At 39.5% G+C, this 26,312-nt stretch overlaps 1 protein-coding gene across 1 annotated transcript in view; it reads right to left on the bottom strand.

Annotated features, from left to right (window-relative positions):
* Positions 1–7,876: 7,876 nt before the first annotated feature.
* LOC130927086 (caveolae-associated protein 2-like) overlaps positions 7,877–26,312 on the bottom strand; it is a 48,794-nt gene continuing 30,358 nt past the window's right edge. Inside the window, exon 2 of the mRNA XM_057852624.1 lies at positions 7,877–17,048. Within this exon, the coding sequence (XP_057708607.1) occupies positions 16,227–17,048 (822 nt within the window). The 3' untranslated portion in view covers positions 7,877–16,226. The remainder of the gene's footprint in view (positions 17,049–26,312) is intronic.

Below are 26,312 nucleotides of genomic sequence, written 5' to 3'. Positions count from 1 at the left end.
CTTGTACTTGAGTACATTTTTACTATTTTTACTTGAGTAATATTGTTTTGAAGTAACACTACGCTTACTTGAGTAAAATTTTTGGCTCCTCAACCAACCTCTGCATATGAACCTCCTCCCGCCTAACTCCTCTGTCAATATTCTCATCTCCTCGATAGAATTTCTAGTGGGAGGGGCTAGCATGAAAACAGAGGAGCAAGGACCCAGCAAATTGACATGAGATGAACCCAGAGAGGACATAAAACTCCTATTTAAAATGACAAATAAGCAGAAAAATGAAGACCAAAAGTGAATAATAAACGTGTGGTGTAATTAATTACACTTACATTTTAATGTGTTAAATGTCATGTATATGTACGGTATGTATGTACAGTATATGCATATACACAGCTGGCCAAAAGTATTGCCACCCCTGCAATTGGGTTGATTTTTTTTTTTTTTCCCAATTCTCTTTTGTGTTTTTTCATTGCAAGCAAAATAAATAACAATAATACTACCAACGCATTTGTAATTGCAATCATTTTCTGGGAGAAATTGAGCATTATGTGACAGAATTGCAAGGGTCCCAACTTTTGGCCAGCAATGTATACATACTTACATATATGTATATATTTTTCACACGCGCACACAGGTGTGTGGCATGGATGCTTGAAAGAATCCTGGCATGAAATGTTGCTCCATCCATCCATCCATCCATCCATCCATCCATCCATCCATCCATCCATCCATCCATCCATCCATCCATCCATCCATCCATCCATCCATCCATCCATCCATCCATCCATCCATCCATCCATCCATCCATCCATCCATCCATCCATCCATCCATCCATCCATCCATCCATCCATCCATCCATCCATCCATCCATCCATCCATCCATCCATCCATCCATCCCAGTCCAGTCCAGTCCAGTCCAGTCCAGTTCAGTTCAGTTCAGTTCATATTTATGACAATAAGGGCTTTTACAACGAAACCTGACATAGCGGCTATGAATTTAAAAAAAAAAAAAAAAACACTGGTAGGGAATACTGGGTTCCTTGACAGTGTGCAAGGAGTCATGAAATATAGAGACTATCAAAATGTTTTGGGCCAGTCATGGGTGTTCCAACAGGACATTGACCCAAAACATACCTCAAATAGCACCATGAAATGGTTTGGGACCAGTGTCAGAAAAAAGAATGAGGCCTACAAAGAAAGGAACACAGTGTCAAACATGATGGAGGTCCAATGATGTTTTGGGCTTGTTTTGCTGCCTCTGGCACTGGGTGCCTTGACAGTCTGCAAGGAGTCATGAAATATGGAGACTAGCAAAATGTTTTGGGCCGGAATGTAGGGTGTAGTGTCAGAAAACTGGGCCTGTGTCAGAGGTCATGGGTGTTCCAACAGGGCAATGACCCAAACATACCTTAAATAGCACCAAGAAATGGTTGGTGACAAAGCGCTGGAGAATTCTGATGTGGCTATTGATGATCTATTGATCTTTTGGCTGGCTATTGATATAAATAATATTGAACACTATGGAGAGATCTCAAAATTGCTGTTGCAAGAAGACACCCTTCAAATCTGAGAGACCTGGAACAGTTTGCAAAAGAAGAGTGGTCCAAAATTCCATCTGAGAGGTGCACGAAACTTTTTGATGGTTATAGGAAGCGATTGCTTTCTGTTATTTCTTCTAAAGGATGCGCGACCAAATATTGAGTTGAGGGTGCCAACATTTTTGTCCAGCCCATTTTTGCATTCTTTGGAAAATTGTGTACATTTTGCCTTTTCTTTTCAGCTTTTTTGTGTTTTTCCAATGCACATCCAAGAAATAAACACATTCATGCTGAAAGAATTTGTAATTGCATTAATTTATGTGAGAAATGCTGTATTTTCTGGAAAAATTCTAGGGGTGCCAATAATTTTGTCCATGACCATATATATGTATATGGCGGAAAACTCTCAGGTGACTTGAAGTTCCGCTCTGTGACCCCCAATTTGGCCAACTTTCAAAATTGTCCGATATGCATGTGTGATACATCATTGGAAAGCTTAAAATCTCAATTTTCTGGTGGAAGAAAAATTTTGAACAGAAGGGCATTAAATTTGTTTTTTTCAAACAGCAAAACCCTATCTGAAGGTTAGAGGACGCGAGAGTAGAATTAAAGACACCATGACTTTAACGAGATATTATCGTAACTACTTAACTCGTTTCGGTCCAAAAACTCCATGTAGCATGTATCACTGAGTGTCAAGACAAAACTGTGAATGGGCACAGCTGGATTTTTGGGGAGATTTTATGGGTGAAACATGGTAATATAACAAGGGTCCCGATGCAGAAATCGCAGACATCGAGGAGTGGTCAAGATTTTCTTTTTCATATATTCACCCTTATAAACTTTTTTTTCCAACTTTTCTTTGTTTGGATCGATTATTTATCATCTAACATATCGGAGAAAATGCAACAGGAACCAAAAAAATACAATTAAGCGATAGTTATGAGGTAGATATCTGCGACTTTTTTACAGACACCATTTTTTTCATTGTGACGTCATTTGTTTAAATTTTTAAAATACGCGAGTGAATAATTTTTCAGTCATTTTTTTAAACGAAATATTAGACATCAATTAATGATTCTAAGCTAAAAATGACAGACATTTTGAATAATAAATATAATTAATTACCTTTGTTTTATGGTTAGGTTGAAACAAAAGCGGTTGCGCGATGTCTGTAAACGGAGGTTTCCAGGGTAAAACGGACAAATTAAAAATAGTTGGGGGGCTTAATGCGCCATGAATCTGTTATGGCAGCATATAGACATATTGTTCTGTCGAACACAACAGTTGTTTTGGCTTAGAATACAGCAGATTCTCTTAAAGAGGAGTGAAAGAACAGAGACTGCTTTTTACGTCTTGTGAGTGTTTTCCGCCATATATTCTGTATTTTAGTCATTCATGCTGAATTGGTTGCCAGCCATTCGCAGGGCACAAGGAGACATACGACCATTCGCACGCACACTTATACCTAGGGACAATTTAGAGTGTTCGATCAGCCTATCATGCATGTTTTTGAGATGTGGGGGGTGGGGGGGATCGGAGTACCCGAAGAAAACCCACAGGGAGAACATGCAAACTCCACACAGAAAGGCCTAGGATTGAACGTTTGATCTCAGAACCTTGAGGCGGACATGCTAACCACTCTGCCACCGTGCTGCCTATAATATATATTCATTCATTCATTTTCCATGCCGCTTATTCCTCACGAGGGTCGCGGAGGTGCTGGAGCCTATCCCAGCTAACTTCGGACAGTAGGCAGGGGACACCCTGAATTGGTTGCCAGCCAATCGCAGGGCACAAGGAGACACACAACCATTCACGCACACACTCACACCTATGGACAATTTAGAGTGTTCAATCAGCCTACCATGCATGTTTTTGGGATGTGGGAGGAAACCGGAGTTCCCGGAGGAAACCCATGCAGGCACGGGGAGAACATGCAAACTCCACACAGGAAGGCCGAAGCCCGGGATTGAACCCTTGATCTCAGAACTGTGAGGCAGACGTGCTAACCACTCAGCCACCGTGCCGCCTATAATATATATTCATATAATATATATAATAATATATATAATACCAGACAATAATATGATATATATACTTAATATGCAATAATATTATATTATGTTTGCCGTGAAGTTACACTAGCATTAAAAACGTGTTTGAATTTAGTATTGAATTTTTCAGTAATTACTTTTATAAATGTGTTTTCTTATTGTTTTGATCAAATAACATTAAATATGCTTATATATAAATTAAATAATAACTCACAAAATCACCTTTGTTACTTCAGGCTTTTTTTTTTCCTTTTTAAAATTAGAATTTTAGAACACTCAATCGTCAACATTTGAACAACATGGATGCATATAAGTGCATATACAGTATGCTCTGACCAGGACTCCAGTCAGCTTCCTCTCGCGAGAAAACTCTTTCATCGCGACGTTTCGGGTGCTGCACTGAAGAGATTTGTTTTTTAACGCCAGAGAAAATACTTACGGATTGTTGTCCTCTGCTGCCACACAGTGGACAATTTTACTACCTACAAGCTCTCTTCTAAATTCTCTTCGCAGAAAATCAATTTTTTCCTAAAAATATTATTCAATATTAAAACTCTGTGGCTGCTAATGACGGCGATTGAAAACCCTCCCATTTGAACCGAGAGGGGCTGGCAGTGAACCTTCATGTTTCAGTGTGATTGAATCCTCTACCCAATCCATTTGAATGAGTAGAGATTGTCAACCCTCCCAGTTCAAAAGGCATTGGCGGCTAGCTATGCCAGTGGTGTCCAAATTATGGAGCTCTTTTGCTGAAATGTTTTATTGTGCTGTTAATTATACTCTTTTTTTAATTTATCTTTTTAAAATATTTTTTTATTGGAATCCCACAGATAGCATGCATTGTACGTACAATAACATATGATGATGTCATGATTAAATTTGTCTTTTAAAGGGAACAGAGTAACAAGTGATGATAGACATAAAGGAAAGAACAAAAAATAAATTAAAAAAATATAAAAAGAGGAAAATATATATATTTTTGGTGGCTTGAGAATGCAACTCCCTTTATTTAGAGAAAGAAAAAAAAAAAAAAAAAAAAAACGGGGAAGCTATCCAAGAATGGGTCCATTTCAAGGGGACACTGACATGAAGATGAACTGAAATTCAAATGAAATCACACCAGAATTTCATGAAATTACCTTGGTTTGAGTCTTGAGGTAGTCTAGTATGCCTCAGATGTAGATCGGTCCTTTGATATCTCAGATTTTTTTTTTCCATTATTTTTTTCTGAGTCTAGGGGTGCTCCAGCGTCCCCCACAATTGGACCCATTCTTGGATGGCTCCCCATTTTAAAAAGGGACTTCTGGAATTCTGGAAGTTTTTAAAATGTTTCTTAAGTAGTTTTTGAAAACAAAGGTTTGAATCGAACATTGTGTCACCTGAACCAATGCACAAGAAAGTTAGAAGTCAATCTTGACTTATTTTGCATTGAACATTTAGCCTATCAATTACAGTAACATGCACATCACCTTATATACCTTGGAAGCTATTCAAACCATTTTTATAGATTTTTGTATCAAAATGGCAGTGATAACACTTTGTGTAGTAAATTAGATGGGAAGTGGTTCTCAATTAATATCATATAAATCAGTAAATTTATGTAGGCTTGTTTGTAATTCATTTCCGTCCAATTTAGGGTCCCGGTTTATTTTATGTCATTCAACACCAAATGTCATTAAAATAATCCATCTAAATTGAAAAATCAATTACATTGCAAAATGTTCTTAACTCAGGTGATGAAAGCAAAGCTATGATGAAATCCGGTGACCACTTCGTCACCAGCTGCAAGTGGCTGTGCATAATTATTGTTTTTCCAGTGAACTTTATTTTTGTTGGATTATGTTTGTTTGCATACAACAAAGTCCTTGTTCAATATGTCAAATAAAAGTATCGATACTTAGCGGGAGCATGTTGATAACCGATCAGATTGCAAAATATCACGATATATCGCCGTATTGAGATATTGTCACACTCTTAGTGGCAACTGTGTACAAAACTGAAGCTTTTCACCGTATTTTAATTTTTTAAAGTTTGTTCTTTTAATAAAATGTAATGTCTCAATCTGAAAAAACGAGAACTGCTTGAGATATGTCACTTTGCATGTAATGGCTCATAAAAATTGTTGGTTAAATCTTAAATGTTAAATTACCAAAATGATCAACAACAGTCAAGCCACCATAGAGTGCCATATTTTTGGGCTAAAAAAGCAAAAGATGCCCGACACGGGTCTTTTAGCCTGATCCTCCTTGTGCTTGTGCCCACCTACAGAGCGTCTCGGGCGGTCAAGATTGCTGCCCAAAGCGCTAGGAGGTTCATCACTGTAATTTCATCCAAACATGCTTGAAAATAACCATAATGGGTTGCGCCAGGCGGGTTCACACTCATCACGCTGCCTCAAAGTGCCCCATTTTGACCATTAAAACCGCAAATTAGGTTTTCCTAGGATCAAGTCAGCAGGATGATACTCTCTCCCAGAGCAGCCGGTGTACCGCCAAAAAATAATGTCTAATAATATGGAATATAATATATAACAAAACGTCCTATCAATGGTGAATTTGAAATCCTAACTACTACTGTGCGCATTCAGCTTGTTTTGTTTAGATGCATATGGGAAGAATGCACTAAACATGCCTTAAGAAAATACTGAATGTAATAATATCAAATTAGGATGGTTTAAATACACTGCGTGACTAATGTGGTCAACAGATAAACACTCTTTAAAGTGCCTGTGACACAAAAAAACATGTTTATTTCATATTACACCCAGTATTTTATGCTCCTGAATGAAATGGTCGCTTGGATGTGTGCGGAAGCAATCGATATATATTATTCAATTTTTTGAGTCCCGCGCTACGATGAGACTTCCGGCCATGGTTTCAGATTGAGGAAAAAGGCGAATGTGACGTCAGCGGACTAATCATCTCATAATACAGCCATTACTATCAAAAGCAGAAGGACTGCTGATTCCGCTGATTTTGTGGATTACTGTTCTGCAGGCTTTTGTTGCTACACCTGTGAGAGGAATGTGAGGCTTTTTGGATTTCCAAAAGATCTTTGTTCACCGCAAAGAATGGCCAAAACAAGTTCGACAATCAAGAGACCTCTGCTCGGGCAGCAACGTTCTCTTGTCTGCGGTTCTCGATTGTGTAGAGACTTCCACACCTCTCTACCCTCTTCGTGTGCCTGCCGAGAGAGCACTATCCTCGGCTTGGGGAGCCCCCCGCTCACGCCGTGGTTCTCGATTCTGTCCAGACTTCCAACCCCCTCGATCCTGTTCGCGTGCCCGCCATAGAGCGCTATACTCGGCTTGGGCTCGGGCAGCCACGCGCTCCGACGTCGGCCGGTTTGTCCACCGAGAATGCATTTTCAGCATTCAGCCCCCTCTGGAACCCGATGACGAGCACTGCCTGCCTGTCGGGGCCGCAGCAGAGTGACGGGCCGAAGCTTGTTCTACGCTGGGGGTTGGCCGATCAGTGAAGAAAATAAACTCAAACGCCGTGTGTAAAACGAGTCGGGGGTGTTTTGTGTGTTTTTTCATTTTTGAAAGGCGAGGAAAAGGCTTGGAAGAGCTGCTCGGTTCAGCTTAGCATGTCACTCTCATGCCTCCTGTTTTGCTTACGCTCTTTCCTCCGTCTCCAAAGCCGTGTCAGGGAAATGACAAAAGCTAACTCCAGCTGCATAAAATACTGTTTGGGAGGTTTAAGAAGCCGGCACTTTTGACCATTATGGGATAATTTAGCCTTGTCGTATTGAACAAATGCAGTTTTAATATTTCATATTCCATTTAGCACAAGTTATTTGTCATGACCATTTCAATTTATTTAGCAACTGGAAAAAAATACTTAGATAAAAAGAATATCGTGTAAAAATATTGGAGTAGAGAGAATAAAACAATGATGACATTTTTCTGCTCTCTGTCGCATTTTCCTAGTTGTGAATTTTCCCTCTCAATGGGCTGAATTCTAAATCAGCTGAAATTGTTCCTCTGCCGACGTCAGCACCCAGCTGGAGGCGCTAGAGCGCTATAATGACAGGCGGGGCTGAACGACTCCTTTCACCTCATCTGTGCTTGGCCAAATTGTTAAATAGTCAAATCGTCTCAAAATATGATTTTAATTTATATAATAATGCTATTTCTTTTTTTTTTTTTTTTTTTTTTTTAATCTTGTCACAGGCACTAGCTAACACAAGAAAACACAATGCTTAGAAGCTATCACAGAAAAACACACGCAAAATGTATTTTGAGGCAATAGAAAGGTAAAGACAAAAAGACAATAAAACGAAAACAGTAAGTACACGCTGCTTTTAACTGATGTGCGCATACGTGTGCACTATAGAATTATCTAACTGAATAAGACAAGAAAACAGATAAGGAAGATTTATTTCCAGACCAGTATAAATGAAAATTCGACAACAAAGTTAAACATTTCTAAGAATAAGAAGAAGAGCTCACATTAATTCACTTAGGAGTCAAGCCACTGGACCGCATCAACTGTACAGAGCAAAGTGTTCAATCTTAGTTTAATAATTAAAAAGAAAAAATACAAATCTGACTTAACTAGCAATTGCATTCATAAGAAAAGGGATAACACACAATGTTGATTCACATCTACATTAATTTCATCCCTTATGTTATCAGATGAGCAAACATGGAAAAACAGGTTTTAGAGACATATCGTGCAATTGAAACAGTTCCCAGTTGTCAAATGAAACGAACATTTTTCTGTTAAAATACATTAAAGATTAATAAGATAATTACAGCTTAGTCCACTTTCACACTCCGACGGTGTGGTCTGGCTCAAGCAAATATCGATTAAAAAAAATTTTTTTTTTTACAAAGGCATATTTTCAGAGATAGGCAGCTGACAAAATATTTGCTTTTGTGGTGTCATTTCACAAGTATTTGTATACTAAGCACACTTTTAATATGTCCCCATACCGACATTGGAGTAAGAACAAAAGAGCAGTGACTATATGTAAAAACTCACTAATTCTATACAACATGTTTGCAATGTAACACATTTCAGCAAAGGACCACACAGAAGAAAAAGGGGAAAGGCATGTTTCACTATTGTTCTTATCTGCCAAAATCACAGGAATCCATTCCTGTAGGAGTGTAATTACTCATACCAGCTTGTGCATGTTGCAGGAGCTGCAGGAGTATGCTGTTCCATGTCATTGGAAGCATTTGAATCCACCAAGAAGCAAATAATCACTCAGACATACAGTATATACTACACTTTGTCTTTACGATATTCTTTTTTTTCTCTTATGTTTAATGAAGTGGAAGTAAGTCCTTGTTACCCAAGATCAGGTGTCGGCAACCCCCCCCCTTTTTTTTTTAATTAAATAAATCAATATTGGATTAAATTTTACTCTGGTGCTTGCAAAATTTAAAAGGAACTACCAGGAATAAAGACTTGTAAGCCCTAATAAGCCACAATTGTTCTGTTGTACTTGGATGCGTTATTAAAAGCACTTAAATATTGCCATTGATCTTCAAATCTATAATATTTAGTACATATTTTTTGACTCACGGAAGGTCCCATTTTTTATGCACACAATGCATGCTAGGGGTGATGACACAGCTCTGTTGCTATTGGTAGAATAGCCGTGCTTGACGCTTGTGAAGGTAGTATGACGACTAGCATGATTTGTTGGTTTTCATCTGAGGAGTACAGATTACAGCTATAGATATGTAGATAAACAATACACATACTATTAATGTATTAAAAAATTACATAGTCCTCCTATATCGCAATCCATGTGCAAAATAAGACGTCATTAAAATCTGTTGGGCAGAAAATGATACAAATAGCCAGCAATAGCCATTCACAGGCGCAAGGACTTGTGGTTACACCTTGCGAGTGGCAACCGTGACTCTATATTAGAGAAAGACCGATTGGTCGCACCGATATCTTAAAATTTGACTTGCAGTGATCTCTTGTATTTCATGGTTAATGGGGTCCAGAAATCACTGTGATAAGTGACAAAACGCGAAGTAGCCCCCCGCCCCCATACACATAAAAATGTAAAAAGAAAGTATTTATTCAGACTTAGCATTGGAAAGTGATCTATATAAGACAAGTTAATTTTTTTCCCGAAGTATAATTAAAATAAACCTTTTATGTGTATATATTTTTTGATAAATAGTTTTTAAGCACTTCAAATGTAATAATTATGATAAGTTTTAAACATATTACTGTCCCACCGGATTATTTTTAAACAAGTATGAAGCAGAAAAATGCCTGGCTTTATTAAATGCTTCATTGAGTGAGTCTCCTCAAGTAAGTGAGCAGCACTTACACACAATGAGTTGCCACAGCAATTGTTAAAGTTGATTGTTAAACGATGATTGATGCATGTGCCGCTTTGATCTTGCCAGAGAAGCGAACTTCAAACATTGAACACCTGTCAATTGTTGTTTTTTTCTTAATAAGCAACTCCAATGCACTCACTGCATGACCAACAAAGAGCAGGGAGAGGGGGTGAGGGAGAGTGAGACTAGGCGATAGGCTCGGGACAGCTCATCTGTATTTTTTTTTTTTAATTGAAAAAAAATCTGCGATGGACTGAGGGCGAGAAGTTTGAAGCGCAAAGTAGCTAGGGATCACTGTATATCGGTATTGGCCGCGCCTCTCTCTCCTGCGCTAGTATTCACCCCATCCTCTGATTCTTTGGTATTGCGCTAGCGCGGTTCCAGCGGGTCGGCTGGCGTGATTCCGGAAATCTGGCTAAAAGGTCAGATTCTTTCAACTTGTATTGCTCCTTTCACCTTTTTAAGGCCCTCAAAATACTTCATGCAATATCTTCTACCGACTCACGCAGTACCAGGAACAAAGTGGGGTTTAGTATCTTGCCCGAGAATACTTAGGCAAGGTCATCGGGGCAGAGAATCAAACCAACAACCCTGGGTTGGGGAATGACTACTCTACCACTGAACCACGCCACCCCCCAAACAGTAAAGGCAGAGCCTCCGAACAAGCTGACCGCACACATACTGTAGAGTGAGAGGAAAAGTTTTCTTGTGTGAGAAGGTCCGGACAGATAACACATACCAAAGGTAAATGCAGAAATTTTGCATTATTCAATTTTTTTTACGCCATTTTTTACACTTTTACTGCAAATGAATATCGGCTCCAAAAAATCAGTTATCGGCCCATGTAACTACTAATTCTCTGTATCGGTATCAGTCCTGAAAACTCATATCAGTCGATCTCTTCACTACATAGTTCGTGAATCATGATCGTTCTGAAAGTCCAAAACTTAGCATAATGGCAGATTGTAGGCAAGTATCAGGTGCATACCACCACCTACTGTACAAGAGTGTGCAACACCGTTCTGATGGTGCGCAGCTACACTGTTGGTTTTTATTGGTCAATATCTTGTTCACCTGCCTAATCTTGCTCGTACTCGTGTTGCTGCCTCTAGTGCTCAATTACGATATGGCTCCTCAAGGCTCACTAAGTACTAGAGGTGTGCAAAATTTCCGATTCTTAGATTATTCGCGATTCGGCCGTGGAAGATTCGAGAACGATTCACAAACATCCATATTCCGATTATTGAAATATGCCAAGTAAAGCAGAAGTACGACACACTCAGCGCGCCGCGCGGTCTTCGGTAAGCAATTAGGGACGGAGCGAGAGTAGCTAAACATCATGCTTCTCATTACCCGGCCCCTCGGGTAACGCCAATGCTCAACTCACGGCTCTAGCTCAACTCATGCCACGAGATAAAAAAAAAACAACAACATACCTGACTGCTGCCGAAAAGCTGCTACTAGCCACATTATGTTACGCTAGATATCATTTATATAGGACTAGATGCATTATAGCCTGGTATCGTTACCAGCACATCTACAAAAAACTAGATGCGGGCGTTAGTAACGGCCGCCATCTTAAAGCAGTATACTTCCCTGCAAGGCTGTTGTTGCGAACCTTCCAAGCGAACCTAATTAACTTTTTATCTAAAATACTCCTAAATCGGTAAAATATTGACTTGAATCTATCTTTAAAATAGTTTTAAAACTTTTACATGTTGAAAGTAGACAAAAGAGAAATTATGGAATAACAGGAGCAATTTTAACAACTTTAACGGTTGATTCACAACATTAAATTAATTGAAAGTAGTTTAAAGCTGCTGATATAGAATGGGGACTGGAGTTTTTTATTTACTGTTATTTTTGTATATTTCTTTACTGCTATATGTTAACTTGATACTGAAATAGTAGTTTGGTTTAGCCTGAGAGGATTTTTGAACAATTTTGGAACTAATGTACAAAACAAATTAAACAAAAAAAAAAAAGGAGTGGGGTGCATCAATAATCGTTTTATAATCGAATCGGAGCCTCTGAATCGTAATCGTAATCGAATCGTTAGGTGCCCAAAGATTCCCAGCTCTACTAAGTACAGCAACGAAGTACTTTTACTTTAACCACCACTGGTAGAAAGTGACCACTTATTCTGCCAACTAAGCGGAGGCAAAACTCCTTTGTCAAATCAAATATACACCAAAGAATGTACACACTGTATCTATCCAAAATATACACATTCATGTAGGCTATGTATTAGAGCTGACACATTTTATTCAAATGTCAATAAGTATGTGTGGCTCCCAGAGTCTATTTTGAGGAAGCTGTCGAATTGGCTCATTGAGTGGTAAAGGTTGCCGTCCCCTGCCTTAAATGGCATGAAGCTACTGCACTCACACCTGGGTAATTTGAGCTCGGGCCCAGTGGTGTAAGAGTGAATACATCTTCCCTATAAAACAGCATAATCGGAAAGCTACCACTGGATTCCCATTCCTGCTCTCGCAAACCCTGGTAACTCACTACCCAACTAGTTTTGTTGCCAAAGATTTACTCGTTTTCAGATTGAAAAAAAAAACAGGCCAGAACAAAGAAGCTGTTTTTCAGTTGCACGCCAGACATGCCCAGCAAGAGGGGAGATACTTGGAGCGGTGCCTAGGAGATGTGCAAGTTTGGAGCTCCAGTTGATGGCACTATTTTCAAGGAGTTTCATGCCCTACTACAGTTGAACAATAACCTTCAACAAACATTCTAAACTAGATTCCAATCCAAATCAACAAAGGTCCAATTATCGGATTAAATTTTGTACTGATCTCACTTTGTTGTCATGCGTGGTCAACTGTCAATCCACGGACTCAGTGAACGTGGTGTAAAATTTAGCCGATTCGTAAGTGGACTGAAACTTGCAAAACTCCAGGTGCTTGATTCACCGCAATAGAAAATATTGCAACCGAATTCTAGTTACTAGACAAACTGCCTGGTTATCATACCTTCTATTTCGACTTCTAAATGCATGGGGTCTTTCTTTCCACTGAATGTGAATAGTAAAAAAATAATACGATTTATGATTACATTGCATTGTTTCATTGCAGTCCCATGGTCCGTGCTTTTACATTTATTTTTCTTCTTTCTTTCAACCCAATAATTTCAATGATTTTTATCACACAAAATAGCTGTGTTTTCCTATTTCTGGTTCAAATGCATAAGAAGCTCAGCTACAGTAGTCACGTTGAGTCATTGTTCCTATGTTGCTTCATGAGACCAAACACCCATCCGTTCATGCAGGACCTGCGTGAAGGTGGCCACCCCATCAGATGCAAATTTATAGAAAAATCGTCATTTTTTTGGTGCTAGGTTTGTGATCGTTTGTGCGGAAAAAATATTTTGTTTGTGCTGCTATTGTTTAATAGATATTGAGATATTAATTTGGGTTAAGACGTCAATTGCAGCACCAACTCTCAAAATAACAGGGGCAGAGATGGGTAGAGTAGCCAGAGTTTAAGAGTAGTGTTACTTCAAAATAATACTACTCAAGTAAAAGTAAAAAAAGTCATTAAAAAATGTACTCAAGAACAAGTACAAGTATTTGGTGAAAAGAATACCCAAGAAATCACTAACATTGTGATACTGTGCAATAATCCATTACATTAAGCCAAAGAAATAAAAAAAAAACCTATTGAAATCTGACGAGAGAAATAAAATTACATAATTGAAGCATTATTCGTCCAAAGAGCATGAGTGCCCTCTGGTGGAGAAAATAGTTCCGAGTTTGAATAGTGAAGAGTTCCTTCATAATTATTATTTTGAAATTAAAAGGATCATATCTCTGGTTTTCCGTGGTCAATTGGTGCCAAATAAAAACTGGGAGAGAGGTTAAAATCCCTGCTTTCTAGTCATGTTGAGGGCAGCGCTCTATATCAAATACTTCATTTTTATGGTGCTTTGAAGACACCACATGATTGAACAGGCTGGTGTGAAGATAGAACGGCAAGCTTGCGTCTGATTGGTATAATGGAGTCATGTGATTATTAACCGGTCGAGCTACCCCGGTAATATACCAGGCACGTCTCTGCTCTTGCCATCGCTGGCAAAAAACCCAATAACAATCCTTGTGTAGCCCAAGTAGCGGAGTAAAAGTAGAGTGTTTTTCTTTACCAATCTACTCAAGCAAAACTAAAAAGTATAGCTTAGTAAAACTACTCTTAAAAGTACATTTTTCTCAAAAAGTTATTCAAATAAATGTAAAGCGTTACTACCCACCTCTGCAGAGGGGTGTCCCAACAACTCGTGCAAACGTAGAACAAACGAATGGCACCCCTTAAGGTCCATTTTGCAATAAATGGGGGGCTTGAAATATTAATTTAGAGTGATGAAATATTAATTTAGAGTGATGACGTTACTTGTAGCCCCCCATTTACTACAAAATAGATCTGTAGGTGTGCCATTTGTTTGTGCTACGTTTGCGCTAGTTGTTGGGAGACCCCTCTGATATTGAGAGTTGGAACGCTTCGTTAGCCGCGACGGAGGTGCTGCGATTGACGTCATCACTCGAAATTAATATCACAATATCTAGAAAACGATTTGCCTGGCACGGCCAGAATGTTCCTCCTGTATTTTTTAAACAGTCTGGGAACCCGCTCCTCATTGGCCTCTTGAGCCAGAATGAAAGTAAATGTGAAATCAGATTTGTTTATTTGCGTGACGTGTTCTTAACAAGTAACGCCACTCTTGCTCTTCGATAGTCTTCTCCACAACAACACAGATGGCGAACGGGAGAGCCGAGAATATGTTCCAATCCGCGGTAAATTCAGTTTTACATGACCAAAAACACATCAAGTTGCTAAAACCAGCAGTCTGTCCCGTGCTAGCCATAGTTAAATAAACTCCATTCTCCACTCTCCTTGTACGTTTATTTCCTCACGCAAGAGTTTCTTGTCGGTTTACCAATGTCACGTCCGCCCGTCGGTGATTGGTCCACTCCGCTATCTGTTTGCTTTGGCTTGCTACGCCCTGGAAATTTGATCAGCGGAACGGTCGCCAGACTATCGCTGGAACAGAGGTGAGTCTGGAGTTCCAGGCAATAAAACGATAGCAGCACAAACATTTTTTTTTTATTTTTTTTTTTACAGTACAAACATAGCATAAACCAGTGGCACCACTTCGGGTCCATTTTGCAATAAATCGAGGGCTGTGTGATGTCACCACTCAAAATCAATATCTCGATATCTCAAAAAACGATAACAGCAAAAATGAAAATTTTTACAGCACGAACATAGCACGAAGGATTGACACCGATTTTAGCCATTTTTTAATCAAAATGGAGGCCTAGTTGACCTGACTCTCACGAGAATTGTTCGTATCTCAAAAACGATAGCAGCAGAAACAAAAACATTTTCAGCACAAACTAGCACAAACCTAGGACAAACGAATGACATCATTTTTCTATAAATGTCCTTCTAATGGGGGCCAAATTCACAGAGGTTCAGGCAGGCTGTGATTAGTCCATGGCTTCACACAAGAGACCTTGATGTTTCCTCATTAAATCTCTAATAATATACGTTTCATCACAGATGTACTGCCCATGCTGACCTTTAACGGACTGTCTAACATATCTAATGAAAGCGTGAGACATTTAGTCTTTCTTTTTGACCACAAAATCAACTAAAACTGGTATGTACGGTGCTATGACCAGCATGTGGTAGTGTTGAGTTGTGCTTCTTAGAGATCCAGATGTCACAATATGTTTTGTTTTTCTTGCTATCATTTTGTTAAACAGTGTGCAATTGATTGAAGATTCTAAAAGATTAAAAAAAGACTTTTTTATTTTTTTATTTTTTTTTTAATTAAGGTCAAAATTGAAATATAGACTTATGTTATATGTTGGGGTTCAAGATTTCTGTCTACTTCTCTGTAGTCAGATGAACTCCAATGCAAGTCACTGTTCTAAACCAGTATAAATGCCTACCTATTCTCAGTTACCGATGCACAATTGACATAACATAAGCTGTTTTTAGCTCTTTCTAAAGTATCCCAAGATGCCACAAGATGGCACCTAATCCCCGTCTAAATAGGAAAGTAAGTTGGTTCAAAGATGTACAGTGAAGAAAATTCTAAGTTTGTTATATTTACAGTTTAAACTAATAGCAAAAGCAATTTTGAATTTACTTTGGAGGACAGTGTGTCATCCCCCCAAAATATCAGCGGATCACTGCTTTTTATTAGTGTGTGTGTGTGTGTGTGTGTTGTATTTTTGACAATAACAATGAAAGTATTTACTACATGTGGACATTTTATGCCTACTGGTGTTGATGTAGGAAAACAAAGGATTAGGAGATTTGATTTACAGCAACTGTTTCTGTAGCTGCTGTGAGAGACTGCTTCTCGTCATTTTTGTGGGCCGCCTCTGCTTCTTCATCTTCCTCCTCATCCTTATCCTCGCCGACGTCGTCATCATGCTCAGGGACTGCAAGACCGGCTGAACGGTCGCCGTTTATTTCACACTGGATGCTCGGCGGATCTCCGTTGACCGCCAGCTCCTCTTTTATGCCTTCACCATTGGGCTGACTCAGCATTTGTTGACTCTTTTGGACAACTGCCTCACCCAGGGCCGCATCTCCAGGTGAGCATTCCAGTGGCGAGATCTCCACGTGTGCCCCTTCTCCCAAGGCAAGTTCTTGCGAAGGAACATCTCCGTCTCTGACTTTCTTGATGTTGAACGTCATGGGCGGTACTTTGAACGTGGAGCTCTTAGCCGAAGGGCTCTTGGGGTGAGTCGGACTGAGGGTCTTTATGATCTTTTCACGCTTCTCCGGTGGCACAATCTTGGTGGTGATCTGCGCCATCTTCTTCTCGATGCTCTGGCGCGAGAAGGCCTTCTTGAGGCTGTCGACCTTCTTCAAACTAGAGCGCTTGAACTTGTCAGACCTTCGCTCAAACATGTGGGAGCTACCTTCAGCAGCCTCCAGTACTTCTCCCTCCGCTCTGCCAACTGAGAGATCCTCATCCGAGGAAAGGCTTATGGTCTGGAGACCATCGACAGAGCTGGCAATGGACATGTTCGGCTGAGTGGACTCTGCGTCATACTGGCTTGGTTGTGGGGTCCTGACTGAATCCTTGACCAGCACACTGGATGGTATCTCATTGTCCTCCTGTTGAGAAGACAAACCCAAAAACAGATACAATTACAAAATGCTCAAGAACCATTTTTATGTTGACTTTTTGTTGGCCACTTCTCATAGCTGTCAGTCTTGACAACTTGGGTCCGGTGATTTGGAAGCAGACAAAGATCTGTGCATAGTTTTTACCAAAGATGCGCCTAACAAAGACCATTTAACATCCAAAAAGTCACGTCCTTAAATCAGTATGTTCTGTTTCCATTTCAATATCTCCATCAATGTACTTATACATGAACTGAGAAACTGCAAGTTTATACAAGTAAATGTTCAACAAATTTTCAAGTTAGTTGTTCCTGTGTGTAAGAATGATTGCATTTTCAAGAATGCCGGACAGCTCATAAGACATTCTAAGAGTACTTAAAGCAACAGGATGCCAAAGGTTCTTAAAGAACCATGGGGTGTGCTTTCCATAGGGTGTAATTAACACATACTCAAAAGACGAGGTGGACCAGATGATCTGGAAGATTCTTGGTTAATTCACCTTCTATCTTGTGCAGTGACTGGAAATGACTTAACAAAATAAACAGTGTAAAAAGAGAAAAACATTGAGAAGCCAAGGTTTGTTTCCATTTTTTAATTTCTATGGAGTTCGTACAGAAGGAAACGTGGCTGCATATTATCAGAGGAAATCATTTTCTGAAAACACATGACTATTCATGACCATCTATTACAGTACTTGATGAGAAATGCTCCTGGATTGTTCTGTAGTGATATAATTTGCAGAGAAGATGAAATGCATTCAGTGGTGGAATGTAACAAAGTAAAGGTGCTCCGTTACTGTACTTTAGTTCTTTTTATGTATATCTGTACTTTATTTGAGTACAAATATGAAGTGGTACGTTTTAATCACACAGATGAAAAAAAAAGTGTCTGCTTGAACTAAAACCACCCAAACATTTATAGGTTTTCATATTTCAATGAGGTTAGTATGCAAACAATGACACAAGGGGGAAAAATAAGTAAGTGAACCATCACATTTAATATTTGGTCCCCCCCCCCCCCTGGCAGCAATTACTTCAACCAGACGCTTCCTGTAGCTGCGGATCAGTCTGGCACATCGATCAGGACTAAGCTGGGCCCATTCTTCTCGACAAAACTGCTGTAGTTCAGTCAGATTCCTGGGATGTCTGGCATGAATCGTTGTCGTTAGGCCAAGCCACAGCATCTCAATGGGGTTCAAGTCTGTACTTTGACTTAGCCACTCTAGAACATGTATTTTGTTCTTCTGAAACCCTTCTAAAGTTGATTTACATATGTGTTTTGGATCATTGTCTTTTTGCAGCATCCATCTTCTTTTTAGCTTCAACTGTCTGACAGATGGCCTCGGGCTTTCCTGCAAAACAGCCCAATAAACTTTTGAATTCATTCTTCCATTAATGATTGCAAGTTGTCCAGGCCCTGAGGCAGCAAAACAGCCCCAAATCATGATGCTCCCTCCACCATGCTTCACAGTGGGGATGAGGTGTTGATGTTGGTGAGCTGTTCCATTTATCCTCCACACATGACGCTGTGTGTTACTCCCAAACAATTCAACTTTGGTTTCATCAGTCCACAAATTTTTTTTCCAAAACTTCTGTGGAGCGTCCAAGTGCGTTTTTGCGAACATTAAACGAGCAACAATGTTGTTTTTTACACAGCAGTGGCTCCCCCCGTGGAGTCCTCCGATGAACACCATTCTTAGCCATAGTTTTACATACGTATGGTTGATGTGTGGACAGAGATATTGGACTGCCAGTGATTTCTGTAAGTCTTTAGCAGACACTCTAGGGTTGTTGTTTTTTTTTTTTTTTTTTACCTCTGTGAGTATTCTGTGCTGAAATCTTGGCGTCATCTTTGGTGGACGACCACTTTTTGGGAGAGAAGCAACCATGCCGAACTCTTTCCATTTGTAGACAGCTTCTCTGACTGTCGATTGATGAACATCCAGACTTTTAGAGATCGTTTTGTATCCTTTCCCAGCTTTATACAAATCAGCAATCCTTGATCGCAGGTCTTCAGACAGCTCTTTTGACTGAGCCATGATGCACATCAGACAATGCTTCTCATCAAGACATTTCTTACCAGGTGTGTGTTTTATAGTGGGCAGGACATCTTTAAACCACTCATCAGTGATTGGGCACACACTTGACTTAAATTGTTTGGTAAAAATTGGTTTAAATTGCTCTTTAAGTCTCCTTAGGCAGAGGGTTCACTTAATTTTTTTTTTAGCATAGCATTGGTCATGCTATCCTAATTAAAATGATAACCTATAAATGTTTGGGTGGTTTCATTAAAGCAGACACTGTTTTTACATCTGTGTGATTTTGAGAAAGGTCAGATCACATTTGATGGTGATTTTATGCCGAAATATGAGAAATTCCAAAAAGTTCAGATAGTTTTTCATACCACTGTATCTGTACTTTTTACTCCACTACTTTTCAAATTGTCGCCTGAGTTCCACGATACTTTTGTTGGTTTTCTTTTTCTCATTGTGAATTGATATTTTCGTTTTCATGCCTCCGGTGCAATCGATAAGCCCCGTGCAACTATACCGTAAACGAGCACTAGAGGCAGCAACACGAGTACAAGCAAGATTAGGCAGGTGACCAATAAAAACCACCACTCTCTTGCACAGTAGGTGGCGATATGCATCCGATAGTTGCTTGCAATATTCCATGAAGCTAAATTTTGGAGTTTTTGAGCTTGTTAAGCTTCTGCTTATAGTGCAGTCAATTTTTTTGCTTGTTTTTATGCATTCTGCACAGTCTGAAATAAAACTGAGAGTCAATTAATTTTCTGGTTCCTTCTTTGAATATTGACTCAGATCTCTTGGCGGCACGGTGGCCAAGTGGTTTGCACGTCCGCCTCACAGTTCTGAGATCAAGGGTTCTCCGGCCTTCCTGTGTGGAGTTTGCATTTTCTCCCCGTGCCTGCGTGGGTTTTCTCCGGGGACTACGGTTTCCTCCCACATGCGTGTTAGGCTGATTGAACGCTCCAAATTGTTTGTAGGTGTGAGTGTGTGCGTGAATGGTTGTATGTCTCATTGTGCCCTGGGTTGGCTGGCAACCAATTTAGGGTTTACGGAGGAAAAGCGGCATGGAAAATGAATGAATGAATGAATCTCTGTATGTATATAAAACATATACGTGTATTATATTTGTTTGCATTGGGAGGAAATACTTTTACTTTAACTTGTAAAGTAAATTTTAAAGCAAGTACTTTTGTACTTGAGTATTTTTTTAGATACTTGTACTTCTACTATAGTAATTTTTTGCACCTGTATCTGTACTTTTACTTAAGTAAAAAAAACAGTGAGTACTTCATCCACCACTGAATGCATTTGAACTAAATGATCTTTATATTGTGTTATATTGTATTGTATATCCCTGTATACAGATTTTTTTTTTCCAGAAGTGTTCTAAGGAAGACAGAGACACATTCAGGTGATAAATTTCTATCTGCGTTCATTCAATCTGATTCAACTCTGTCTTGCCCTGTTGTGCCCCACCCTAATCTCTTGATGATGAATGATGACATAGATTGTCACTGTCACTTTGGCGAATACTACCGGGTTACTGCAATTCCTTCTACGCAGCGAGATGTCCGACACATGCGCTCATCCGTTAAAAGCAGCGAGTTCTTACTACTTGTGTTTTTATTAAGTCTTTTATCACCTTTTCATTGCTTCAAAATACTTTTTGCATGTGTTTCGCTCTCATACTTTTAGGCATAGTGTTTTCTTGTGGTATCTTTAAAGCAGATTGTTAATCTGTTGACCACATTAGTCAAGTAGCATATTTCAACCACCCTTATTCGATATTACTATGTTTAAGGCATCTTTGGTATGTTCCGTCTCTATGCATCTAAACAAAACAAAGCACACGGTAGTATTTTGGGTGTCAAAGTCGCCTCTTGTAGAAGCTTCTCCGGTGTAGCAAATTTTGACAGAATACCGTTGTTTTTTTCCCTACTCTCGTCACATCTCATCCCATCTTTCCTCTTCATTTTGCTTTTGCTGAGTATTTTTTTGAAATATCAACAGTGCTGTCATGCTCCTTAATGTTCCTCTCGGGTTCAAATTGAAAGGGTTGAACAGATGACATGTTGATGTCGCTAAAGTCATACTCTGGAAGCTTGGCAGCGTAACCATGTGATGTCACCGCCCTGCGACGTCAACAACAATGGCGACCTACTGGTTAAACTAATTTTACAAATTGTATAAAAACGAAAATATAAAGAGAGGTTTTAATATCAAATTATTTTAAATCATAATAATGCTGATCTTTTAAGAACTACAATTCTTTCTATGTGCGGATCCCTTTAAGGCTGAATTATGCTTCTGCGTTGCGGTGACGGGAGACCTACGGCATTAACACAGACCCGGTGTGACCCTACGCCTGACGTGCGCCTCCAAAAATTCCTGTCTAGGCGTCATGTAAACGTGTGGTAACGTTAAGGTAAAGGACTGTGATTGATCTGCTCAGAATGTTATTTCTGGTTCAGCACAACAACACCGCTGTTTCCAAACATTCGCAAACATCTTCTATGCTGCCCACAGTTTCACAAAGAGAATGTCCATAATTTCATAATAGGAATCATGAAAGAAATTTCAGCTATTCAAACAAAGAACTTTTTTCCAATAGAGGGTACTGATGGTCTTTGGACGAATGATGCTTCATTTCTGTAATTTCTTTTCTCTAGCCGGAATTCACTGATTTTTTTTTTTTATTGTATTTCTTTGGCTAAATTTAGTTGTGTAATTTTATAGTACAGTATAATAATAACACTTCATATAGATAACTTAGTCCTGAGAAAGAAAAACATTTTTTCAAAAAAAAAAAAAAATCAAACATTTTAAGCAGTTGCTCACAATGTTACTCATTGCTTCAGTATTCTTTTTACCAAATACTTTTTTATTTGCACTTGAGTACAATTTTGGGATGACTTTTACTTGAGTAATATTATTTTGACGTAACGCTACACCTACTTGAGTAAAGGTTTTGTCTACTCTACCCTCCTCTGTTGCCATGTCGCATCATATCTCATTCAGAGTGGCTGATGAATATTTGTTTGGACAGTCAATTAAAATGCCGGACCTCAATGCCAGACTACCATGGTAACTGAAGATTACACAACCCGTGTACAACAATGAGGTACATTGGTGCCTTGATACACAAATCTGTTTTCTTCCATGTCCATGCTTGTATCATAAAACACTCCTTTTTATTGAATGGAAATTTTCCTTCCATCTTAATGGTCACCATAGGCGGAGTTTGACTTTTGTGAGGGGGCGGGGGTCAAAACATGTTGATGACCCTGAAAAGCAGTGTCAGCAATGAAATCAACTTTACTGTATATATCATGAGACAAGCTCAGTTGTTGCTCAGCTTAGTTTAAAGAAATTCTAAATATCCATCTTGCCTCCTCAGGTGTAGTTTTACAAACCAAAGTACTGTCTCCAAGGTGCTAGTCACGTGATCTGCCCGAAAAATAAATTTTGACTTATTATGAAATGCTTTGTAGGATTCTTGTTAATTTCATTCATTTTTGTTGCTTGTTTTATTGCTTTACAACTTTTATAGACAACATTTTAACAGCTAGGTCTTTATTTTAAAGGGGAAGTAACTTCCGCTTGAAATTCATTTACAGGAAAGTCAATTACACTGGTACCTCTCCATACGATCGCTTCGTCACACGATCTTTTCGACATCCGCCATAAAATTTGACTTGCCATTTGTTTCTACATCCGACGACATGCTCGAAATACAACGATTTAGGACAGCGCCGCAGTTTCTTTGTTTTCCCGCAAGACGGACGCACAGCGGATTTTCGTGTGAGCGAAATCAACATGGGTTTCATTGAAATGAAGATGGAATTGATAGAAAAATATGAGCGTGGTGAGCGCATCCTTGAACTAGTTCAAAAACATTGCCGTAGAATGTCTATGATCTTGACGGTCCTCCTCAGACCTCCATTCGCCTGTCTTTATAAGTTAAAGTGCCTGTGACACGAAAAAGCATGTTTATTTCATAATACACGTGGTATTTTATGCTCCTGACTGAAGTGGAACGCTTCGATGTGTGTGTAAGCGATCGCTATATTTATTTAGTTTTTTAAATCCCGCGCCATGAAAATGAGTGACTTCCGGCAACAGTCTCGAGTTGAAAAAGAGGGCGCTGTGATGTGTACGGAGAAAGGAGTCCTCCTCACTATACAGCCATACTGTTGTATGAAAAGGACTAAGGATTCAGCTGATTTTGCAGATTAATATGTTTACTTTTCGCATCACGCCATTCGAACGGCTGCAGAAAAATCTTGCTGTACAAGGGAGAGGCGTGTGTGCCTTTTTGGGGTTTCAAAAGGTTTCCATTCACCGGTGGATATTGGCCAAAACAAGCCCTACTACTGTGGGACAATGGGACATATGAGGAAGTGAGTAAACATCATTTTTTGTATTATGTCAAATACTGGGATCATTTAAATATGTAGGTGGCTTGCATTTTGTGGCTGACATGCACGCGGGACGACTATTTTTATGCACAACACCGGCAGCTTGTCGCACATCCCCCCCGCCGGGAGCGCACTATACTCGGCTTATTGTGCTCATGTGCCTGGTGTTCTGTCAAATTTTCCGACCGATCAGAAATTGCAACTTTCTGTTAAAAATAGCCGTGAATACAGCGATTACAAAGTAAACACTACAAACTTTCTTTAAATAAAGGACTACTTACGTTTGATCATGGATGTAGAGCATGTAAAAAGCTCTCCTCATAAACATTTGCTGCACAACAACTGCAGCCGCCCTCCTCCACTGAGTGTCTCGCTGTTTATGACTTCACCGTGTAGTAAAGCATAATTTTGCCATATTCATGTTGACCATTTGACAGCGACACGCTCTTCCGACGTCGGCCGGTTTGTTCAGCGGTCATTTTTCAGCTGCTTCCCCGGCAAGCTCTCCTGTCCGTAGTAGCAGGGGAACGAACTGTAAATTGCTCTCCGCCGGGCGGGTTGGCGATCGGCGAAGACAATGGACAACCCAGTCGTCATGTGAAATGATCCGGGCTAGTTATGTGTGATTTTCCGCTTCGAAGACTTTGAAACATCACTCGGGTTAAATAACCACTTATCAAAAATGATTCCTATCTGGAATATTGGAAAAGATACACAGCATTTGTACGTGTGGCTGAATGTGTAAGGACTTCCTACTATAGTAGCTGTGTATTTATTTTTCTTTAATTTGTCCACGAGGTGCTTCAAATCAAATAAAAACATTGTCAAAATTGGAAGGAAGTGGTGCTAGAATATTTTTCTTTCATTATACAGTGACAAAAGAAAACAGTCACACCTGTTGTTGTCACCGTTGACACAAGAGCAAAAACAAGAAGCCAGATTTTCAGGTTAAGAATGAGCTCAGTATTTGAAATAGAATAAGAAAGAGTAGTGAGAAAGAGGCACTCCCAAATGGTATGTATGTTAAACTGAACGTATGGGAAGATGATGTTTACATTAACACTGCTGGCCAAAAGTATTGGCACCCCTGCAATTCTGTCAGATAATACTGTACTCAATTTCTCCCAGAAAATAATTGCAATTACAAATGCTTTGGTAGTAATATCCTTATTTATTTAGCTTGCAATGAAAAAACACATAAGAGAATGAAAAAAAATTAAATCATTTTCATTTTACACAAAACTCCAAAAATGGGCCAAACAAAAGTATTGGCACCCTCAGCCTAATACTTGGTAGCACAACCTTTAGAGAAAATACTGTAACTGCAAACAACCACTTCCGATATCCATCAATGAGTTTCTTACAATGCTCTGCTGGAATTTTAGACCATACTTCTTTGGCCATCTGCTCCAGGTCTCTGAGATTTGAAGAGTGCCTTCTCCAAACTGCCATTTTCAGATTTCTCCACAGGTGTTCTATGGGATTCAGGTCTGGACTCATTGCTAGCCACTTTAGATGTCTCAAGTGCTTTTTCTCAAACTATTTTCTAGTACTTTTGAAGTGTGTTTTGGGTCATTGTCCTGCTGGAAGACACGTGACCTCTGAGAGAGACCCAGCTTACAGCCCTACATTATCCTGCAAAATTTGTTGGTAGTCTTCAGACTTCCCAATGCCATGCAGACGGTCAAGCAGTCCAGTGCCAGAGGCAGCAAAGAAATCCCCAAATCTCCGCCATGTTTGACTGCGGGGATCGTGTTCTTTCCTGTAAATTCTACGTTGATGCCTTTTCCCAAAAAGCTCTAATTTTGTCTCATCTGACCAGAGAACATTCTTCCAAAATGTTTTTGGCTTTCTCAGGTAGGTTTTGGCAAACTCAAGCCTGGCTTTTTTATGTCTCTGGGTCAGAAGTGCGGTCTTCCTGGGTATCCTACCATAGAGTCCATTTTCATTCAGACGCTGACGGATAGTACGGGTTGACACTGTTTGACCCTCGGACTGCGGGACAGCTTGAACTTGTTTGAATGTTAGTCAAGGTTCTTTATCCACCATCCGCACAATCTTTCTTTGAAGTCTCTGGTCAATTTTTCTTTTCCGTCCACATCTAGGAAGGTTAGCCACAGTGCCGTGGCCTTTACACTTATTGATGACATGGTGCACGGTAGACACAGGAACATTTGGTCTTTGGAGATGGACTTGTAGCCTTGAGATTGCCCATGCTTCCTCACAATTTTGGTTCTCAAGTCCTCAGACAGTTCTTTGGTCTTCTTTCTTTTCTCCATGCTCAATGTGGTACACACAAGGACACAGGACAGTGGTTGAGTCAACTTTAATCCATTTTAACTGGCTGCAAGTGTGATTTAGTTATTGCCACCACCTGCTTTGTAAGTAACAGGTGCTGTTAATTATATAAATTGGAGAACCATCACATGATTTTTCACAGGGTGCCAATACTTTTGTCTGGCCCGTTTTTGGAGTTTTGTATAAAATGATAATGATTTCATTTTTTCCCCCCATTCTCTTTTGTGTTATTACATTGCAAGCAAAATAAATGAAGATATTACTTCCAAAGCATTTGTAATTGAAACCTTTTTTGGGAGAAATTGAGCATCACCTGATAGAATTGCAGTGGGGCCAATAGTTTTGGCCAGCAGTGTATATCATTGGTTCAATAAAATGTAAGGAGGAGCTGGTTGAAGTGGCTGCTGAGAGGGAAGTCTGGGCTTCCCTGCTAAAGCTGCTGCCTCTTCGACCTGACCCCAGACAGTATGATGGATGGATGAATAAAATGTAAACAAAGCTTTACGTGTG

Source organism: Corythoichthys intestinalis, chromosome 12 (assembly GCF_030265065.1).
Source record: "Corythoichthys intestinalis isolate RoL2023-P3 chromosome 12, ASM3026506v1, whole genome shotgun sequence".
Classification (NCBI taxonomy): domain Eukaryota; kingdom Metazoa; phylum Chordata; class Actinopteri; order Syngnathiformes; family Syngnathidae; genus Corythoichthys; species Corythoichthys intestinalis.
This window is presented reverse-complemented; position numbering and strand designations above follow the sequence as displayed.